The sequence below is a fragment of the Natrix helvetica genome, assembly GCF_964273705.1.
Source record: "Natrix helvetica genome assembly, chromosome: 1".
Taxonomy (NCBI): Eukaryota; Metazoa; Chordata; class Lepidosauria; order Squamata; family Natricidae; genus Natrix; species Natrix helvetica.
Genome location: NC_138548.1, coordinates 318,169,670 through 318,190,124, shown reverse-complemented (window position 1 = coordinate 318,190,124; position 20,455 = coordinate 318,169,670). Strand labels below are relative to the sequence as shown.

General features: G+C 37.7%; 1 protein-coding gene across 2 annotated transcripts in view; it reads left to right on the top strand.

Annotated features, from left to right (window-relative positions):
* Window positions 1-20,455, top strand: part of IFT122 (intraflagellar transport 122) — a gene marked incomplete at its 5' end in the record, with an annotated part of 83,473 nt that overhangs the window by 33,386 nt on the left and 29,632 nt on the right. For both annotated transcript variants that reach the window (XM_081937788.1, XM_081937787.1), the window contains 6 exons: window positions 491-631; window positions 3,919-3,972; window positions 8,946-9,107; window positions 13,152-13,318; window positions 17,410-17,581; window positions 19,440-19,542. In XM_081937788.1, the coding sequence (XP_081793914.1) occupies window positions 491-631; window positions 3,919-3,972; window positions 8,946-9,107; window positions 13,152-13,318; window positions 17,410-17,581; window positions 19,440-19,542 (799 nt within the window). The remainder of the gene's footprint in view (window positions 1-490; window positions 632-3,918; window positions 3,973-8,945; window positions 9,108-13,151; window positions 13,319-17,409; window positions 17,582-19,439; window positions 19,543-20,455) is intronic.

Here is a 20,455-nt window from a genome sequence, read left to right as displayed (position 1 = left end):
CAATTGTTACCAGAAAAAAAATTATCCTGATCCAATGAGGCACATAAAACAATATGATTTACTATTCCTAAATCTTGGCAGAAATGGATAGTCAAATATGCATCCAGGATTTCAACGATGTACAAACTACATCAAATGTAAGCTGCCTGGAATCACCTATTTGCAAGTTGGGCAGCTACATATATTGGTTTAATAAAGAAATAAATCTTTGCATTCTAATATGTTTCAAGTTTATATCTGTAATCATTGATATAGCTAGTGCGACTGATTTCCTTAAGTTGATTGAAGGCTTTGGTTGAGTTACAAAATTTTACATGCAAAAGAAATGATTGTCATATGATTTAAGTTTATTTACTTCACTTGTGATGGGAAGGGCAAAAAACCATTTATACTCATATAATCTGATATGAATGTGATATTTTGCCTCTTAATATTTGAAAACAGAAGTAACATCTCAATATTTAATTTTGGTTTAAATTAATATTTGCAGTCAGCACCTATGTATCAATACTTGGAAAGAAAACTGTTCAAAGAAGCCTATAAGATTGCTTGTTTGGGTGTAACTGATACGGATTGGAAAGAACTGGCTATGGAGGCTTTAGAAGGACTTGAATTTGAAACAGCCAAAAAGGTAAAATTTTGTCTGAGCATTTGGATCTTCATTAATTTCTGTTAATTGATGAGTACTATTGTGTCATTATAAAGTACGCATTGTCAATTTTTGAATGACAAATTATTTTTTCTAAATTTAATTTTACATGTTTAAACATTTCATGGTACGCATTTATAACTTTTTTTTTCTTTCAGTTCAAGATTCTGATAATGTGGACACAGTAAAATAGATTTAGGTCCTCTAGTTCTGTTTGCTTTTTGGTTTTCTTGGGAGGGCTGACATTAACCTTGCTAGTCTGAAAATGCAAAACTTTATGCCACCATTTTTAACTGCTTGATCCTAAGTTTCTTTTTCTGAGTTTTAGCCACTCAGAGCTCCTGCCTCTGTTATATGACTGTTTCCTAGGCAACATCTCCCCCCCCCTTTCCCCAAGGCCATTCCCACCTTCCATTACATGTACAGGTAAAGCGGTACATGAATTCTAAACACACCTGAGGAGCAGGGGTGAGTTGCTGCTGGCATTACTGCTGGTTTGGGGCGTGTGCAGTTTTGTGCTTATTCATTTCGCTCACGTGCGTGCCAGATGCAATTGCCCATAAATAGGTCTGCGCATGTGCAGAAAATTACAAAATGGGGGGGGGGAGGGAACATGCTGCGCCAACCGGGGAACTGGTTCGGAGGCATGGCAGGCCAGGGTTGCTGCCGGTTCCGGCGACCCAGGCCGGCAAATCACTACTGGTTCAGCTGAACCAGTCTGAACCGTTAGGAACCCACCTCTGCTGAGGAGAGAAAGAACACTTCCCAGCTGCTTCCTACCATTAGAATGTGATATAATGATTTTAAGTTTTATGCTGGTTTCTCTTCTCTAATTAACATTGAAATAGGAGGGAAAAGATATTTATTGCATCAAGGGTCTCCAACCTTGGCAACTTTAAGACTTGTGGACTTCAACTCCCAGAGTTCCTCAGCCAGCTTCATATTGCATAACACTGTCTATTGTAATATTGCTAGGAGTTTCCAATTGCGCTGCTAAGTCCTAGGCTGCTCAGCTTTATCGAAGTTGCTATAACCTGCCCCTCTTGACCATGTGCATGTTTATTTATTGATTACTGGTCTTTCTCCTTAAATAGCCTTTGGTAAGCTTTGGTAAGGTATTTGGAATTATTGCTACTTATTATTTAAAACACAAGAATGTAAGTTAATTGAGATACACATCTTTACTTCTAAAATGTCCATTTTAACAAGCTGCATTTTAATTAATGCTTTCTTTCTCTTTAAGAATAGCCTTCAACCAGATGGATTAGGTTTTTTTAATGCCCAAAATGTTTAGATAGTTCCTCTCCTCGTGTTTTCCAAACGATTTTGTTTTAGAATGAAAGTATGGTGAAGAAGGCAAGATTTTTTTCTATCTTAATATTTTTTTAAAGGCGGAGGGATTTAGGGTGTGTGTCCCCCTTTCCCCCCCCCCAGGAAATCATATTTATATTTTGCTTCCTTCCACAACTTCCTAGTTTAGCTCGTCCATTCAGCTTCCCTCTGCAGCACTCCATGAAAAAGTGCTGAGCATTCACAAATGCCTTTGCCACAACCTTGATGCAAAAGAAGAGGACAATTCTTCCTCCTTTCTTATACTGCAGGGAACATTGCTATATGGAAACACAGCCCCTCCTTTCCCTTGGTCATTTTCCTGCCTCCCCTCCCTCTCCTATATACTCTGGAATCTTGCCCGTCTTTTGCCCAGGTGCTCTGACCAAGACAAAAGATGATCTGTTTGTGTGTTTGTGCCTGTGTTATATATACACGTGTGTGTTTCCCACCCTTGTCACAGAAGCAGTGATTGTGAAACACCTAAATTTCCTTCTCCTTTTTTGAAAAGATTCATGGCATTCTATGTAAACTGGCTGATTGGGATGAGGGGGGGGAATCACGCTTCCATCCTTCATTACATCAGTTCTGATTGCAAGATGTCAGGTTTCCAATAATGTATGAGCAGTGCCAAGTGGTGGTGGTGGTGGTGCTGGAAGTAGCAGGGAGGAGGGAAAGAACAGTGGCGTTATTCTGAGGATAAGACATTCATTATTTGAGGAGAAAATCAGTCTATTTGAATAAGTTTAATAAACTTTTTTTCCTTGCTTCCAGGCCATGCCTTGTCCCAAAGGTGCTTTTTGTCAAGAGGCAACTGGACTTTCCGGTTTTTCTTTGATGATATTTCGCTTCTCATCCAAGAAGCTTCTTCAGCTCTGGCTAGATAGTGGGGAATGGAAGGATTTATACTCCTTGCAGACAGCTGTCATTTGCATCCTTTTAGCAGGTCGTTAAGGTCACCTGGAGGATTATCTGTGTCATCAGGGTCACCTGAGTGGTGCAAATGAGTGTGGAGCCTTCTTGGAACTGTTGAAAGAAGTGTGTTGTAGACTGGAGATAGATGGTGTCAGTTCCCTCTCCCTCTGTTGAGAGAGGGCTGTTCAATTTTGACACAGATGGCCTGTTTTACCCCTCTTTCTAAAAAAATGCAAATGACCGGCTGTCTGCAAGGAGTATAAATCCTTCTATTCCCCACCATCCACTCAAGAGCTGAAGAAGCTTCTTGGTTGAGAAGCGAAACGTCTTCAAGAAAAACTAGAAAGTCCAGTTGCCTCTTGAAAAAAACACCTTCGGGACAACCATGACCAGGATGATTGAGAATCTCCGTAGACAGTCCATGCCTTGCACTTGTTCTGTTCACTCTTGAGAGTTTAGTCCTCACCCACCACATTAAGTCTAATGCTACCCTACTGTTTGAAAAAGGTACCCAACTTTGACACATGAAATTAATTAATATGAATAATGGACCACCATATACCCTCATACGTAACCTGTAGCGCAATTGTCACCCTACGTCATTTCTAGCAACTCACCAACATTATTTTCGTGGCCCAAGGTGTGGGACTGTTTTGCAAGTGTGGTGCAGCTGTAGTGCTACCTCTGTTCCGTTTTATCTTTGTTCCCAACTGAACACAAGTACATTGCAGAGCTTTGGATAGTGCTAGTGCTACTTGTTAACCTCTTCCCCATAACTGAAATCTGCATAATTCATCTCTCACCTAGTGGACTCAGACAGATATTTGGTTAAAAACTACATTTTGTCTCTTTTCTTTTTAAAAGGTGAAGGACATAGAACATATAGTAAATCTTAGCGATTACCAACTGCCTCTAACATAATTTTTGTTTAGTATTCATAATAGTTGCAAGATGTAGGGAACTGATTGATTATTTGCTATGCATGATATTATATTGCTGATATACTTCTTCCTGTGTTTCAGTAGGCGTTTACCAGAATGCGAGATCTTCAGTATCTAGAACTGATAAGCAGCATTGAGGTAAAAAATTTTTTATGACAATGTAAAGATGAGTACAGAATGCTGAGTACAGAATTGACCTAGTATAATGTTGAAGGGGGAATAGGTATGTTCAAGAGGTTTTTTTTAAAAAGGGGGGGGGGTGTAAGAAAGTTCTGATCTGTAGTAATGAGAGATGCATACAAATAAAAAAATAAAAAGAAGAGACTTTGAAGGATTTTCTGAAGCAGACAACTGACCATCTCTAATCTGTCTGCCATTTTTCTCCTGGGGAAAGGATTGCTTTTCATTCCCATGAATGATTACTTCTGCGTAGCTGGAATTTTTTTTCTTCTTGTAGAGGGCAAAAGAAGGAGGAGAAAGGAGGAATTTGACAGTTTTCTGAATTAAGTACTGTAGTTTTTGATACAGAAAACACACATAAGAAAAGAATATAGGAGTTGTTGTGCTGGGTGGATAATTGTGGTAAAAGAGGATCTCTGTTTCCATGTTCAAAGTCAAGAAAAAATTATGTGTGGGACAAATTCTGAATGTGGAGCTGATTGTTAATGAAAATATTAAGTATGCTTTAAATCACTTTCACTAAATCATTTGACTAATGTCTTACGTATTGCAGCTTTTGGCAGCTTCAGGGTAAGAGTTGTAAAATACCCAAAGAATTGAGGATAAAGGCTTACAAGTTGGATTCACTGGGTTTTTTTTAATGAAATATTCTTAGTTCTCAGTGCCTTTCAAACGACTGAAAGATACAGGCATACTTAACAGTGAACAAAATAACCCAGGTGCTCTGCGGATCTATTTTCCTGATTCTTAATGGCAAAACAACAACAACCAGGTGACATCGTTGAGGCCATTGCTTTTAGAAGACTGTGATTGTCCTTAATGTAGCAGTCCACATCACTTGGTTCTGATAATGCTTATGCATACTAACATGCTATATTTGCATTAAAATTGCAGATAATTTTATGTTCTGATAGAAACCTACCTGTGGATCATTCATTTCATGGCAGGTCACAACAGATCAAGATTTCCATTTTTTTCACTGGGGAGAATGCTGGTGTTTGAGGGGTTTTGTAAAGTTCCTTCAGTTTAGAGGAGTGTATAATCCAACAGTATGATTCTTCCTTCTTTTAGCAATAACACTTAGACTTATATACTGCTTTGCAGTGCTTTACAGCCCTCTCTAAGTGGTTTACAGCATCAGCATGTTGCCTCCAACAATCTGGGTCATTTTACCAACCTCGGAAGAATAGAAAGCTGAGTCAACCTTGAGCCTGGTGAGATTTGAACTGCTGGCAGCTGGCAGTTAGTAGAAATACCCTGCAGTACTGCATTCTAACCACTGTGCCACCACGACTGTTTTATATTCCCAGTTGCCTCCAGACTCTGGACTGAAGCCCCTCCTAACTTCTAATTCAAATTTTCAGTGTGGATGGGGAAATTCTAGGGTGAAGAAAAAAATAAAATCCAAATAGTTATAGTTATAATAGTTATAAGTGGAACTCTGCCACTCTGCCTATCCAACTCTGCCTATTGCATTTTTCTTGTTTTGCCGTGTGTTTGAACAAGAAACTAATTTATAATGTTCTCAATTAAAAATGATAAAAATTTCTATGGGGTTGATTGTCATAACCACCAACAAACAATACAGTATCGGACAGTAACTGTCAAATTTAACATACACTATAGTGTTTCTAGGGATGCGGTGGCTCAGTGGCTAAGACATTGAGCTTGTCGATCAGAAAGGTTGGCAGTTCAGCAGTTTGAATCCCTAGCGCTGCATAACGGAATGAGCTCCCTTTACTTGTCCCAGCTTCTGCCAACCTAGCAGTCTGAAAGCATGTAAAAATGCAAGTAGAAAAATAGAAACCACCTTGGTGGGAAGGTAACAGCATTCCGTGCACCTTCAGCATTTAGTCATGCTGGCCACATGACCACAGAGGCATCTTCGGACAGTGCTGACTCTTCAAAATCTCTTTTCATCTCTTTGAAATGGAGATGAGCACCGCCCCCTAGAGTCAGGAACGACTAGCACATATATGCGAGGGGAACCTTTACCTATAGTGTTTCTAATCTTGGTATGGAGAAAGCAAAGCCTCTTTTGATCTTGACTCCTGATGCCTTTATGGACACGTCAATGAAGTTTTCTTTGAAACAGTACAGAAGTGGTTTGTCTGTCATGGTTGTTTCTCGGTCATTTGTTTCTCAACAGTTCTGTTGTTGTTCCATGTTTTGCCAGAAAACCCATTATACTTTACATGGTTGAGGGATATTTTAAAAAGAATTTTTATTGATATCTGACAAATCAAATACATAAACCAGCCCTCCCCACCCCTAAAAGTTCCCGAATGTCTTAGATCCTAGAGGAAAATGGAAATTATTATTGCTAATTTAACTCTAGTAACTACCCAACTCTAGTGGACTCTGAATGTGCACGGTGAAAGTAGAAGTTGTTTTAAGGATTGGGTTTTCTTTTCTTTTTTGGGGACAACTAAAATTGGCTGACATAAGAAGGCAATGAGGACACAAGCCTAGTGGATCATCATTTTTATCTTAATGGTTATTTTGGCATTCGTCCAGGAACACTGACGGTGTCAAACTAAGCCATGGTCACTTTCAAGCATGAGTATTTATTTTCTGTTCAGAGTTCAAATTATCAGCCACAGTTGATCTTAGGGAATAGTTGTTGAACTCCTGGAGTCTTGCAGTCCAGTTTTCCACTTGGCTATTGGGTGGCATGTGAGATTAAATGAGAAGGATCGGGGTCAGGGATGTTGTTCCACCAAATACTCCATAAACCTCTGTTTATTGCTGTTCCAGTCCCCATGAAGCGCTTTCAAGGGATTGAAGCTGAAAGTTGTTTTATATCTATCATTTATATCATACAGACCATTTATGTTTCATAGTACATGGTGTTGATCTGCAAAGCATCAAATCTTCTTTTGTATTATACTCCCCACATGAATGTGTCAAGTGTTTCTGATATATAGCTGCTCCCTCCCATGGCTGTTTTTTTTTAAAAAAAGCTTTAAAATATGTGTGCTCACTCTGGCTCTTTTTAAAAAAAAAACGTTTTTAATTGTTTTTGTTCTCTTAGATATTTCCACTTGAATGGACCTATTTTAAAACGGTCTAAACATGATTTTGTGATTTGGCATTCATTTTAACACATTTGTATTATAACTCACCAGGGAGAGATCATAGTCATGAACATGATGGTAAATAAATAAAAAACATCAAGTGTATTAAATGGAATGTCAAACTAGTTTTTGTGTCTTAAAAAAAAATCGGATGGCTTAAACTCTTTAATTCCTAGTTTGTGAAAAAGGCTTGGGTGAAGCTATTCTCTTCTTAGTTAGTCAATAATTTTGAATATTTTTCAGTCTTTCATGCTCAGTCGATTAATACATGGCATCACATATCCGTGTGGATTGTATTTCTTTTCAGATTTCCCCTTGGATTTTGTTGTAGATAGAATCAGCATTTCACAAGGGCAAATTGGCTGGAAGAGAATATTGCGTTGATGTTATTTCTTAGAGTTTAGGTTTAAGGGCCTGATCACCTCTAGTTCTGCACATCATTTATATGAATACTTGTATGTATACATATATACATGTGCTGAGCTACAGTCCATTAATCATATGGAATGGACTATAGACCAGCACCTGTGCATGTGTTTGTGCATGCACACACACACGCACAGTGTATTCATATAAATGATGTGCAAAACTATAGGTGATCAGGCCCTTATATCCTAAGAATGAAACTGTAATGAAACTGTTGATCTCAAAGGAACAGAGATTTAGACAATCTCTGAATCCTTTTCTCTAATCAGTATATTTATTGCAATTTAATACCTGAAAATGCATGTTTTGGGTAACAATTCTATTTATAATATTGCATACCCCATTTTAAAAAGGCAATATATTTTTGCTCCATCATTTTTTGCCCTTAAAATTTTACCTATAAAGAAATGAAAAATATTTTCAAAATGAAATTATGATGTTATAATAGGATATCAAATATTCCTCTAGTCTGTGAAATGTTTGATTTCTGCTCTCTTTTTGCCTTCATTCGTGTTTGATTTCTACTCTTTAGTTCAGGTGAATCTATGGCTTTATTAATGGAATATTTTTTTTTATCCATAGTGTTGAGATATGATGCAAGTTAATATTTAATAGGATTGTGACTTCAAATGAGTGAATTTTAAGGAGATATGTAGGGTACTAATAATACTAAATGTCAACTCCCGTCAATCAGCCTTAGTAGCATGGGTAGCAGAGAGAAATGATGGAAGTTATGGTGAGCAATTTCTGGATGGCAACAGATTTTCAGCAGCCCTGACTTAACTTAAAGAAGTTCACAAAAGGATATTTTCTATTCACCCTCTCCACTGCAGTCTTCCAACAGCTTCCTAAAATTATTAGGTCTAGTATTTTATAGAAGACTTCTGCGAGACGGGAATCACTAAATGTATAATATTTATTCATTTTGTTAAAGAACTAATGTTATGGATGAAATCCTTTGAAATACACAAACACACACACATACACAAACATAAATATACATACGTATATTTGTGTGTGTGTGTAAATATGTATAAATAAATATACACTGTGACATGTGTTTGTTGAAAGTATTGTTACCTTATTAATAACATGTTAATTAAAGGTGATTTGAATTTTCTTATAAAACAGACAGATGTTTTAAATAAGGTTTTTTTTTTTTGCATTTTCCTTATTTTTATAGTGGGGTGCTTTATGGGTTTTTCTGGAATGTTACGGGTAGGTGAAAAGAGCTGGAAGACTTAGTATGAAAAGCTTTCAAGCAGGGCTGTTCATGTCAAAAGGTCTAAGTTGGTTTATATGCAAGTAATCAGTTTAAAAGCTCTGTGAAACATAGCTTAATATTTTCAGATGCTCTAGCCTGTCATGTTTCCTGCCTGATTATGTTCACTAAACTACTTCTGTCCTTTATTGTTTTATTTTTTTAAGGAAAGGAAAAAGCGTGGTGAGAACAACAATGAACTGTTTCTAGCAGAGATTTATGCCTACCAAGGAAAGTTCCATGAGGCAGCCAAGTTATACAAAAGAAGTAGCCATGAAAACCTAGCCCTTGATATGTACACAGACTTGCGCATGTTTGACTATGCAAAGGTATGTGTGGGTGTTTATACTTCCTTGGACTAGGTGTCCATGAATCAAACTGTTCGGTTCTGTTACACACATCCTCTTTTTCAGAAATCTCAAGGAATAACATCAACCCCCAAGGATCAATTTGATGGTGTTATTGTTTCTTATGCATCATGTAATATTTGCCTCATGTTATAGCATGTCTATGTTGCAGTCTATTGCCTAGGACCACACATGTCAGAGCAGCATTGTCATTTTAAACTTCAGTTTAATAAGGTTTTTCCTTAGGAAGGCTAGGAGCCACACTCTTTTATTTTTGCTGCCAAAGACTTTAATTATTGTGATCAGACCAGGATTTTGGGTGTATTTGAAAGAGAATTATCAAGAATTATGTAGCACACATTTCCACCAAAAGCATGCAGCCTTTTCCTCCTAAAGAGTTCAGTGGTATATATTTATTTTAATTATTATATATGAAGGCTAAATTTTATTATTTTGAGGGCTTATTTATTTTACAACCAGGAACTTAAGAAAAAAGTGAAACCTGAAATATTATTATGCTCCCACTTTTTTTTTCTTCCATTCAATCGTGTCCAATTCTCAGAGACTGCCAAACAATTTGCTGCAGTTTTCTTGGCAAGGTTTTTCAGAAGTAGTTTACCATTGCCTCCTTCCTGGGGCTGAGAGAAAGTGACCAGCCCAAGGTCACCTAACTGGCTTTGGACCTAAAGCAGAACTAGAATGCATAGTCTCCTAGTTTCTAGTTTGATGCCTTAATCACTACACCAAACATATACTTTATACCCCACACAATTGCTTTTTTCAAGGCAATAGGTACATTTTGTCCATTTAGGATACTATAATCCTAGCCCATCCATCTTGAAGCCTTCCATATATGTCAGCATAATCACAGCTCTCAAAATTCTCATAAAGCAGAAAAAAAATCTCTGCATCTTTGCATTGCTTAATATTTTTTTGTTCACTTTCATCTTATCTTGGTATGTATAAACAAGATTCGTCACCAATCATGATTCTTAAATCTGCTGGACTTTGTAAACTACTACTTGAAAGTACAACAATGTATACCACTGTAAGCCTAACTAAAAATACTGTACAAACAGGAATTACTCTGTGGTCCTCTGCATTGAAGTTTGTGCTAAACACATTTTTATTTCATTTGAAGCATATTCTTTATAGTTAAGTGAATAAAGTCCTAGATCTGCATACAACTGTATGTACGTAACAGACTTAGATAAACGGACTTTGTTTTTCCTGAAATATGCATAAACCAAAATGGAATGATCCCCCATTTCAGTAAACTCTTTGGGGCAATGAAAAGTATTATATTTTAAGAAAATAATGGATCAAGCAGGTATCCTTAAAAAAAAAGAATATATAAGATGATGATAGATAGATAGATAGATAGATAGATAGATAGATAGATAGATAGATAGATAGATGATAGATAGATGATAGATAGATGATAGATAAATAGATAGATAGATAGATGATAGATAGATATATGATAGATAGATAGATGATAGATAGATAGATAGATAGATAGATAGATAGATAGATAGATAGGTAGATAGACAGATAGATGATAGATAGATAGATAGATGATAGATAGATAGATATATGATAGATAGATAGATAGATAGATAGATGATAGATAGATAGATAGATGATAGATAGATAGATATATGATAGATAGATAGATAGATAGATAGATAGATAGATAGATAGATGATAGATAGATGATAGATAGATAGATAGATAGATGATAGATAGATAGATAGATAGATAGATAGATGATAGATAGATGATAGATAAGATCGATACATAGATAGAAAGAAAACTTTTGGTCGAAAAAAATGTGAGGAAAGTATTGATGAAAATGCATGATTACACAAAAGTATAGCTAAACATACAAAAGTACTTAAAATCCTAATATATCTAATATAGTATTGCAATAACAATTTTGAATTAACAGTCTCTGTAATTATATTTGTTTCCTGTAAATAAGATCTGAAGTTGTTTTTATGTATGTCTGAAAACTGAATTCCCAGGGACAAATAAAATTGGATGGTATTTGAAAAATGTGACAGTTTTATGTGTGGATGAGGGGACTTTGGAAGTTTTCCATGATATTTTTCTTATCAGACTAAGTAAAAAAGCTGTCTACTGGATAGTATCACTCATTAAAGAATAAACATACCCATTACTGAACAAAAGCATTTCCATGTACACACATAGAAAAGAAAAAACTCATTTGAAATGCAAATTGCATTTATATATTGGAATAACATTTACTTCTTACAAATTCCTCTTAAATATTTGGCTTAAAATTGGCAGGACTATGTATGGTGATACATAAATTTAACTCATGAACTAGAAATCTGACATTATGCTAATATTGGAATGTTAGCATTTCTAATGTCCACTGAAATTTTCTGCACATGGGTAAGCTTCCTTCAGCTCAGAGAACTTGTGGCAGATATGTTTAGGGTATAAAATGAAATATTTTGGATGGTATTGCAAATAAAGTTTCCATATAGGAATGATTGATATTGCTATTCCACAATTGATATATTTTATGTATGCAAAACTGAGTAGTGAATTGGGGATATTATTTATTACGTATTAAGGAAAAAGACAGTTTGACCATTCTTAGTATTTTTCATTCTGCAGATTTAATCAGAGCTGCAATTACTGCTGGATAATTATATCAAAGTTTACCTGTTCTTTCAAATTTTGTATCTTTATTTATTATTAGGCCACTAGTCTTAGACTGCTGGAGTTCTAAAATCTATCTCTTGAGATGTAGTAATTACAAATACGTCTGATCAGTGGGATATTCTTTAATCTTGATACAGTTCGAGAGACTACATATGCATGTGACTTTAATTTATTTAGCAATATTAATCACATATTATTTTCAACTCACAAATAATTGCAATCCATGAAAGTGACATTTCTCCTTATAATTCAGTTACCAAATCCAATTATACAAGTAAATATTGTGTCTCATTTCTTTATTTAGCTTCCTGACAGCCAAAGAAAGGCAAATGCCCTTTTTAAGTGGACCACTTAGAACATCAGATTCTTCTAAGCCAGGGGTGTCAAAGTCGCGTCATCATGGCATCGTCACATGACGTATCGTGACTTTTCCCCTTTCACTAAACCGGGTATGGGTATAGTCAGCATGTGACACATCTGGCACATGACGCATCCAATCCATGAGTCACGAGTTTGACAGCCCTGTTCTAAGCAAAAATATTTTTCCCAAAAAGGTTTCTAGAAATATTTGGATTAGAGGTGCTCCATAAGGTCATACATGGTTAAGTCACAGGGTTCGCCCCAATGTTTTAGCAAGCAGTGGTTCCCTTCTCATGCCTGGTTATGGTAGAGACAGCATTTGAGACTTTAGCATGCTCTTGTTTTTGAGCTACTACCTTTTGAGAAAAAAACATTTCTCCCCACCGTCCAGGACTCTTCAGAACCACCGTTGAAGGAGTTTCAGTAAAACATTACGTTACCCTGAAATTCATGGGTCAGATACAACATTCCAGCCTTCCTAGTTTGCTAATTCTTTCCATAAGTTGTGTTGAATATGCTGTTAAATACGCAACCTGTTTTTATTCACTCATGATAAATCCATGGGCATGTTGTTAGAGTGAGCATTTTAAAGAATAATAACACTAAGTCTTAACTTTACTCAGAAAAGTCATCTTTGGCAAATTACCGAAAGCAATCAAAAGCTGATGTTTCATTTGCATTTTCCCCTCTAGCATCAAAATGAAATTCTGCTTTTCTACAGATGCCTTTTTTTTCCTGTCTCAACTTTGAAAGGTTTCCCCCTTCCATCCCCTTTCTTTGTGATAAAAGTCATGATTAAATCAACAGTAATCAAGTTATTTAGACATTTCGGCTTTTCTTGTTTGCCCTTATTAGTGTAGTACATTGTGAATTCCAGTTGAGTTAATCCACCCCACCCCAGTTGAAGCTGAATTGCAACTGCTAATTGAGGCAAATGCTTAATTAAGAATATTTCATTTACTTCCGCAGGAATTCCTTGGGTCTGGGGACCCCAAAGATACAAAGATGTTAATCACAAAGCAAGCAGACTGGGCCAAGAACATCAATGAACCAAAAGCAGCAGTAGAAATGTACATGACTGCAGGGGAGCATTTGAAGGCCATAGAAATCAGCGGAGATCAAGGCTGGGTTGATGTGTATGTTTTGCTGCCTTTTAGAGAAATATGCTATTATGTTTTCAAGAGAAATATTGATATTTGTTTCCACTGTTTACGACAGGTAGTCCTTGACTTATGACCACAGTTGAGCCTAACATTTCTGTTGCTAAGTGAGACATTTTTTTAAACTGAGTTCTGCCCCATTTTACGACCTTTCTTGCCACAGTTGGTAAGTGAATCACTGCAGTTGTTAAGTTAGTAACATAGTTGTTAAGTGAATCTGGCTTCCCCATTGACTTTGCTTGTCAGGAGGTGGCAAAAGGCGATCACATGACTGCAAGGCACTGCAATCATCAGAAATATGAGTCAGTTGCCAGGCATCTGGAGTTTAATCACGTGATCATGGAAATGCAGCAGCGGTCATAAATGTGAGAAATGGTCATCTATCACTATTTTTCAGTGCCATTATAACTTCGAACAGTCACCAAATGAATTGTTGTAAGTTGAGGGCTACCTGTACCTTATATTGAAAGAGAGGGGAGAACTACCGTATTTTTCAGAGCAAAAGACGCATCTTCCCCCCCCCCTAAAAGAGGGTGAAAATTTGGGTGCGTCTTATACACTGAATGTAGCCCCACCCACCCACTGTCCCCCACACTTTGGCCTCTGCCCCCCAGCAATTTTCTTCCTTGCAGAAAGGGGAAAATGGGGCTTGTGGCCGCTGCAATAGACTATAGCAATCCCTGCAGCCTGAAACAGCTGATGATCGGGAGATGCACTTAAACTGAAAGTGAAATTTGCTGTTTGCTCCACGAGGCAAATTGCTGGGAGGCAGAAGCAGATTTTTTTTTCTCGTGCTAATCAGGCTGTTTCCTGTTTGCTGCAAGAAGGTAAGTCAATAACTATAAATGCCTATAGAATGTTCAAATTATTAGACTTATTATTTAAAGACTGCTTTATTATTGTTCTAGACAGCTTACAAAATGAAGAAGCTTTTTAAAATAAATGCTTGATCTGAAGAGGTCCCAGTGCTATTGTATCATCTTTTAAATAGTAGAGAATAATTATACTTTCGGAAAGCACATCAATTTTAACAGCATCTGTACAAATATAGTCTGAAATGTAACACTACAAACAGCAAGGAAGCAAATTGCTGGGAGGCAGAAGCAGATTTTTCTCCCTTGTTTTCCTCCCCAACAGCTAGGTGCGTCTTATACTTTGGAGCGTCTTATACTCCAAAAAATACGGTATGTGGTAGAAACTTGTATTTTAGCCTTTGTGAAAAAGTTCAGTAGTCTTTGAATTAGAATTCAGCCAAATGTGTTACATGCTATACAAAATAACAATATAAAACTATTGAAATAACCGCCCCATATCCTGATTTCAGGAAGAGACTTTTCAGCCCAAAAATAAATTATGAAAAACCATGAAATTTTGTGAGCTACAACATCAGATGGCATGGCTACAGATTGATATAGGAATTACATTTCAATGGCAAGAGGAGGGGAAGGAAGACAAGATGGTTATGCAGTTGCAAGCTACATGTGAAACAGATTACAAATATCAATTAGCAATCTAAAGCCATTATGCTTTTTGAGATCTTCTGAAACAGCTGAAACCTTTTGATGTATATGAGTTTAGCAATCTCTTCTTAATTGTGCTGTTAAAGCTTTCTTTTTTCTAAAATAGCTGCCTTGAGATCTATAATGAAGTGTCCTGGGAGGTTGAAATGTTTCAATATTACTTTGTTCTTGTTTTGACTCCTGGTATTAATTATTTTGTGCAAAGATTGTTTTGTTTGTCCTATGTAGAGACCAGAGGAGGTGCTGCTGTCAGATGAAGGCACCTCACATTTTCTGTATGTAGTTCTTGTGGGGGCTATGGCAGTTGTGATAGCTGACCTGGGACAATGCTTTCTCAACATTTACCCCTCCCTCCCCCAACCTTTTCTTTACTTGAGATTCATTGATGACATTTTCATCAATTATTTATTAAATTCTATCATGGCTTCAACAACTTTTACCTCATAATTAACCTTAGCCTTGAGGTTACAGCAGCGGTATCAAACTGGCGGCCCACGGGCCGGATGCGTCAAGTGCAGGCTACGCCCACCCCAGCTCTGTGAAGGGAAAAAAAATTACGATACATCACATGACGGCAACGTGACACCACGAGTTTGACACCCGTAATCTACAGAATAGGTTCACCTCCTTGATACACTGTAAAGCCACATAATAGAATACCAATGTTACAACACAATGTTATAAAGGAAACCACATATCACAAGGCACATCTCCCTGCTTTCCATTTCCATCCTGAATACGTAATCAAGCCTGTCAGCCACATAATCAAGCTTCCTCTATGCTTCAATTGCTTTGTTCTGATGTACTTGACAAAGACAGTCAACTGAGGGAATTAAACCAGGAACTCAGGAAATTGAACTACCCACTCAACTAGATCAGTAGACAAATCAGAAGAGGAACTGGATTCCCAGGGAGGAAAGTCTATTAAAAGACACAATAGTAACAGAATACCACATGTCACCACTAGTTTTCACCTACAGCTCATAACTCAAGCCACTCAAACACATTATTAATATGCTATAGCCCATACTGGATAATGATATTTATATTTTCTCATACATGAGGTGGCAAGAGGTCTATGCTTTCAAACAGACAACCACCCAACCTGAAATGCATTCTCACAAGCAACGAGAAACAACAGGACAATGATGCTCACATGGGAATGAGACCCTGTAACAAAGCCAGATATCTCCTTTGCTTTCATGCAGTGTGAAATGCTACCGGTTTGGACCGGTTCGCCCGAACCAGTAGTAAAAATGCAAACCTATTTTTCCGATGATCAGCTGTGACGCATGATTTATATTAGCTAGAAAGCAGGATTTCCTGCTTTCTAGCTATTCTAAATTGCGTTGCACAGCGGATTCCCCCCTCTCACTGTTCACTTACCTTTTTGATGCTCTGCACATGCGCGGGAGGTCCTGCCCATGCGCAGAGGTGGCACGTGCAAGAGCGCATGCTCACATTGCTACGGAACCTATAGCAAAGATAAGTGGATTTCACCCCTGCTTTCGTGTATAAATCACCATCGCAGGTTATCTCAGGAATAGTTTCTAAAAAGGTATTGATTGTTAATTGATCAGGTATTTGGAATCTGTTTCTTATATAACCTACATCTGCATAACCACCTTGTTTCCCTTCTCTTCGGCCCACTCAGTCTATAGTCCCTCCCTTGTATCTGATGAAATTTTATAGCTCGGAAAAACCTATGCCTTTCAATAAAGTGTACTGTAGTCTGGAAAAACTGCCACAAGACTCATCCTGATTTTTTGATTATTTTATTTATTTATAATAAAATATATAAATAAAATAAAGTACTAAAAATAAAGACTAAAATCCTGATTTTGGGCTACCACAGATTATCATAGGTCTCCTACAAGGCCTGTATCTTGATGTGATTGAAATGCTCATGATGTCTCTTTCAGAACATTCTTTTGTTTGTTTGGTTGCATGCTTCTTTTCCAAAAGCGTAAGTTCAGAGATGCTCTCCGCATTTACACAGCTGGTGCCTAGGACAAGCAAGTAGAACTTTTCAGAAACATCATACAACAGTTGCAATCTTAGAAACAAATTGTACTAGGCATAATTGTAGAGTATCAGTTATACAACAGATAAAAATTCCGATTTGCTTAATGTTGATTTCAGAGGCTTCAGAACACATTTTTGAAAATGTGGCACATTTTGACTGTAAGATGTAGTTCTTAAGATTTTAATAAGGTTCCATGGAGTCCTTTAAAAAGACTCGGAGGCTTCATTGAGCCTACAAGTTGTAGAATCTAAATAAAAGGTCTCTGCTACAGACATTAGAATGTGAATTTATTTAGTTAAGAGCTTTTGTCCTCTAGCAGTTCTAGGTTTGTGGCTTGGCATAGAACTGCTGGATTATAAATGTAAACAACCATTCAGCTGTTTGCTTGCATCTCTGGCAGCATCCTGCGTGTTTGTGTGTGTGCATGTGTGTTTGCGTATGCGTGCATCTGTATAGTAAGAATTAGGAAGACTTATAGACAATAACGGGCCTAGATTTCTTCTTCTTTTTTTAAAATTAAGATTGATTGATATTGCTCGAAAGCTGGATAAAGCAGAACGAGAACCTTTGACGAAGTGTGCCTATTATTTTAAAAAGTTATTGAACCATGGATATGCTGCAGAAACCTATATCAAGATTGGTGATCTGAAGGCCTTGACCCAGCTCTATGTTGAAACTCAGCAGTGGGATGAGGTAAATGCAGCTCACTAAGGGAATCATTTATCATTTCTGCGTATTAATGCCTATGTAGTCTTAAATCTTTACATTGTATAAACAAAATTCCCCTTTCTATTTAAATTGCACATGCATCTTAATGTGTTTCAATTTGCAGGCAGATCCTTCACTGCAGAATCCTTGTTCAGGATTCTGGCCAATCTACATGCTCTCATACAAAATGCTCCATTATGTTCTCATTCTTCTGATTTTCTATTCTATTTCCTCAAGAGATATACAATATTTATTGGAGTTTTTAACATAAATATTGTGTTGGGGATCATGCAGTATTATACCCCTGAATTTTATGTAAATTAAGCCAAGAAGACAGCATTTAAATACTGAAATAGAATAGCCGACAACCCCTCTCTTTAAACATGAAATGAAGATGTTTCAAGACTCACTCCTGAGAGTGAAAGGGGAATCTACTTCCATGCATCTTCCTTTAGCTAGAATTAAATGCAGTAAACTCCAAGCAATTGTAAGTATCAGGATAGGTAATCTTTTAGAGGTGTGAAAAATCATATATTAACGTAGTAGTATGGAGCTGCAAGAAGCCCCTGTATATCAGTGCAGTGCAAAGTTGCAGTGTCTCAGGAAGCTCCAGTTGCAGCCCAAAGCCATATTGCCCTGAGAAACCCCAGCCTAAGCAGCAAGGCCACAACTACAACCAAGTCTGGAGCCCTTAGCTGCCCCAGTTCAGCCCCAGCCACACTTGCCCTCATCACCCTGCAACATCCCTACTGCCCTGCACCTGCCCTAGCTGCCCTTTGCTGTCTTCTTGCTCCTGGTCCTGATGAAGTATCCTTGCCCTGGCCCCTTGCAAGGTGAGCCTGGTCACATGAGGCCATCTTCCCCAGGTTTTGCCAGGAAATATCTATACCTGACCTTGAGAAGAAAGCTTCCTGGGGCCAGCAGGTTCCTTGAAAAGGACCAGGGCAGACAAGTCTCAGCAGTGGGAGCAAAAAGACAGGGAAGATCAGCTAGGCAGCAGTGGCCATGGAGTGCAGGGGGGCAAAAATACAGAGATGGTGGGAGATAGGCAGATGGGGGGAGTTGAGTTGTCCCTGCAGTCATAAGTCTGGGAAGGCTGCCAAGCGCCCCAATTTTGATCAAGTGACTATAACAGTGCTGTCATGGTCACAACTTCAGGAACAGTTGTAAGTCCCTATATGTGGTGCCACCATAAATTTGAATGGTCACTGCACAGATGGTAACTCAAGGACTACTGGTACTGTATTTTCAAAAAGAAGCTGGCAGGAGTGCCCGAAGGAGATGGGAAATAGTCTACCTATCACAGGCAGTACAAAAATGCTAAGCAGAGCAAACTGGTCCTCATGTTTTGTTTGGGCTCCCTTCCTTAGGGAGTGTTTTAGGGAGATTTTTTGTTGTGTTGTGTTGTTAGTCTGTTGATAAGTCCTTCTCTTTACATGGAGAGGAAAGCCATTGGATTAGATAAGAATCAGCAATCAAAGAATCAATTCGCTATCCGCATATGCAGTAGCGCAATTAAGATCCATTTTGCTATAATGATGTTTTAAGAATAAATCAACCAGTTGCATAGGAAATTTGTCATTTGACAATTTCTTTAATTGCGAAGGATATAGGTAACCTACCGAGCTGTGACATCAGCATGTTAGATGCCAAGGATGGCTGTTCAGGGTTTGATTAATAAGGCATTAATACTGGCTGTCACTAAGCAGCACTGCATACTTATTTAAATATCTTCGTGTCTGCTACAAATAAATCCTGAAATCTGTGATTTGAAAACAATAATATTCAGTTGCATTTTTGGACTGTAATTGTTTTCTAAGTATGAACTTATTCTGTACTCCAGGCTTTTGCTTTGTGTGAAAAGCACCTTGAATTTAAAGATGATGTCTATGTTCCATATGCTCAGTGGCTGGCAGAAAATGATAGATTTGAAGAAGCTCAAAAAGGTAAGACTATATTGCTATTGCTACTGTCAATACTGCTATTATGAAGTTGATTTAATCAAATTTTACTAGGTAGTTCCCTGAAATTAAAAACAAGCACAGTGTTCATTTGGGAAACATGCTAATATTTAATTTCAATAGAAGAGAGAATATCTGTAGCTCAGAGTTGAAGTGACAATCATTTAGGAGAGAGAGTGATATAGTAATTTGATAAACCAAAATAAATAAAATGTTTAATTCTTGGTACTCTCTGAGCATGATTGCAGAAGTTGCATTGCCCACCTGGGTAATATAATCAGTGTGAATGAGTGTGGAGTTTGCTACCAATTTACGTAAAAGTAATTTTTCTGCTAGTTTTGGTCAGTTTGTGGTTTTCTCTGTGGAGGTACCTTGCTTAGGGTATTGTTTTCTGTCTAATCCCTACTTATCTGAGTGTTGGATGCTGATGGGAATGTGTCCTTCTCCATGGCGCTGCTTGGAGAGTCCAAGGAAGGGTTAACACAGCCTATCTGCCCAAGGACTGAGTTGATTTTTTCCCCTGGTCACGCCTCCTTTGCCTCCACAGGGCCAGTTTTAAAAACTCAGTCCGCCCTATAGGATGTACTCTGGGGAGTTCCCGGTCTTTGGACAAATAGGCTGGGTTCCCCAAAAAGAAATTTTTTTTTAGTTAGCATAATACTTATCAGGATTTTTTCCCTCTTTTTTTCTAATAACAATTCGGTCTTTTTTTATTATTGGCTTTTATTAAAATGGACTAAATTAAAACAGAGGCATTGGAGGAGCCCACCTGTTGCCCTAGCAACGTAATCAGCTGTGGCCACTGGTCTGGCGTCTGCCGGCGAGTGCGGGGACGATCCTGGCGTTGGCTCGCCCCCGGCCGCTTGCTAAGGGGAATTTCGGCTGGATTTCTCCCTCG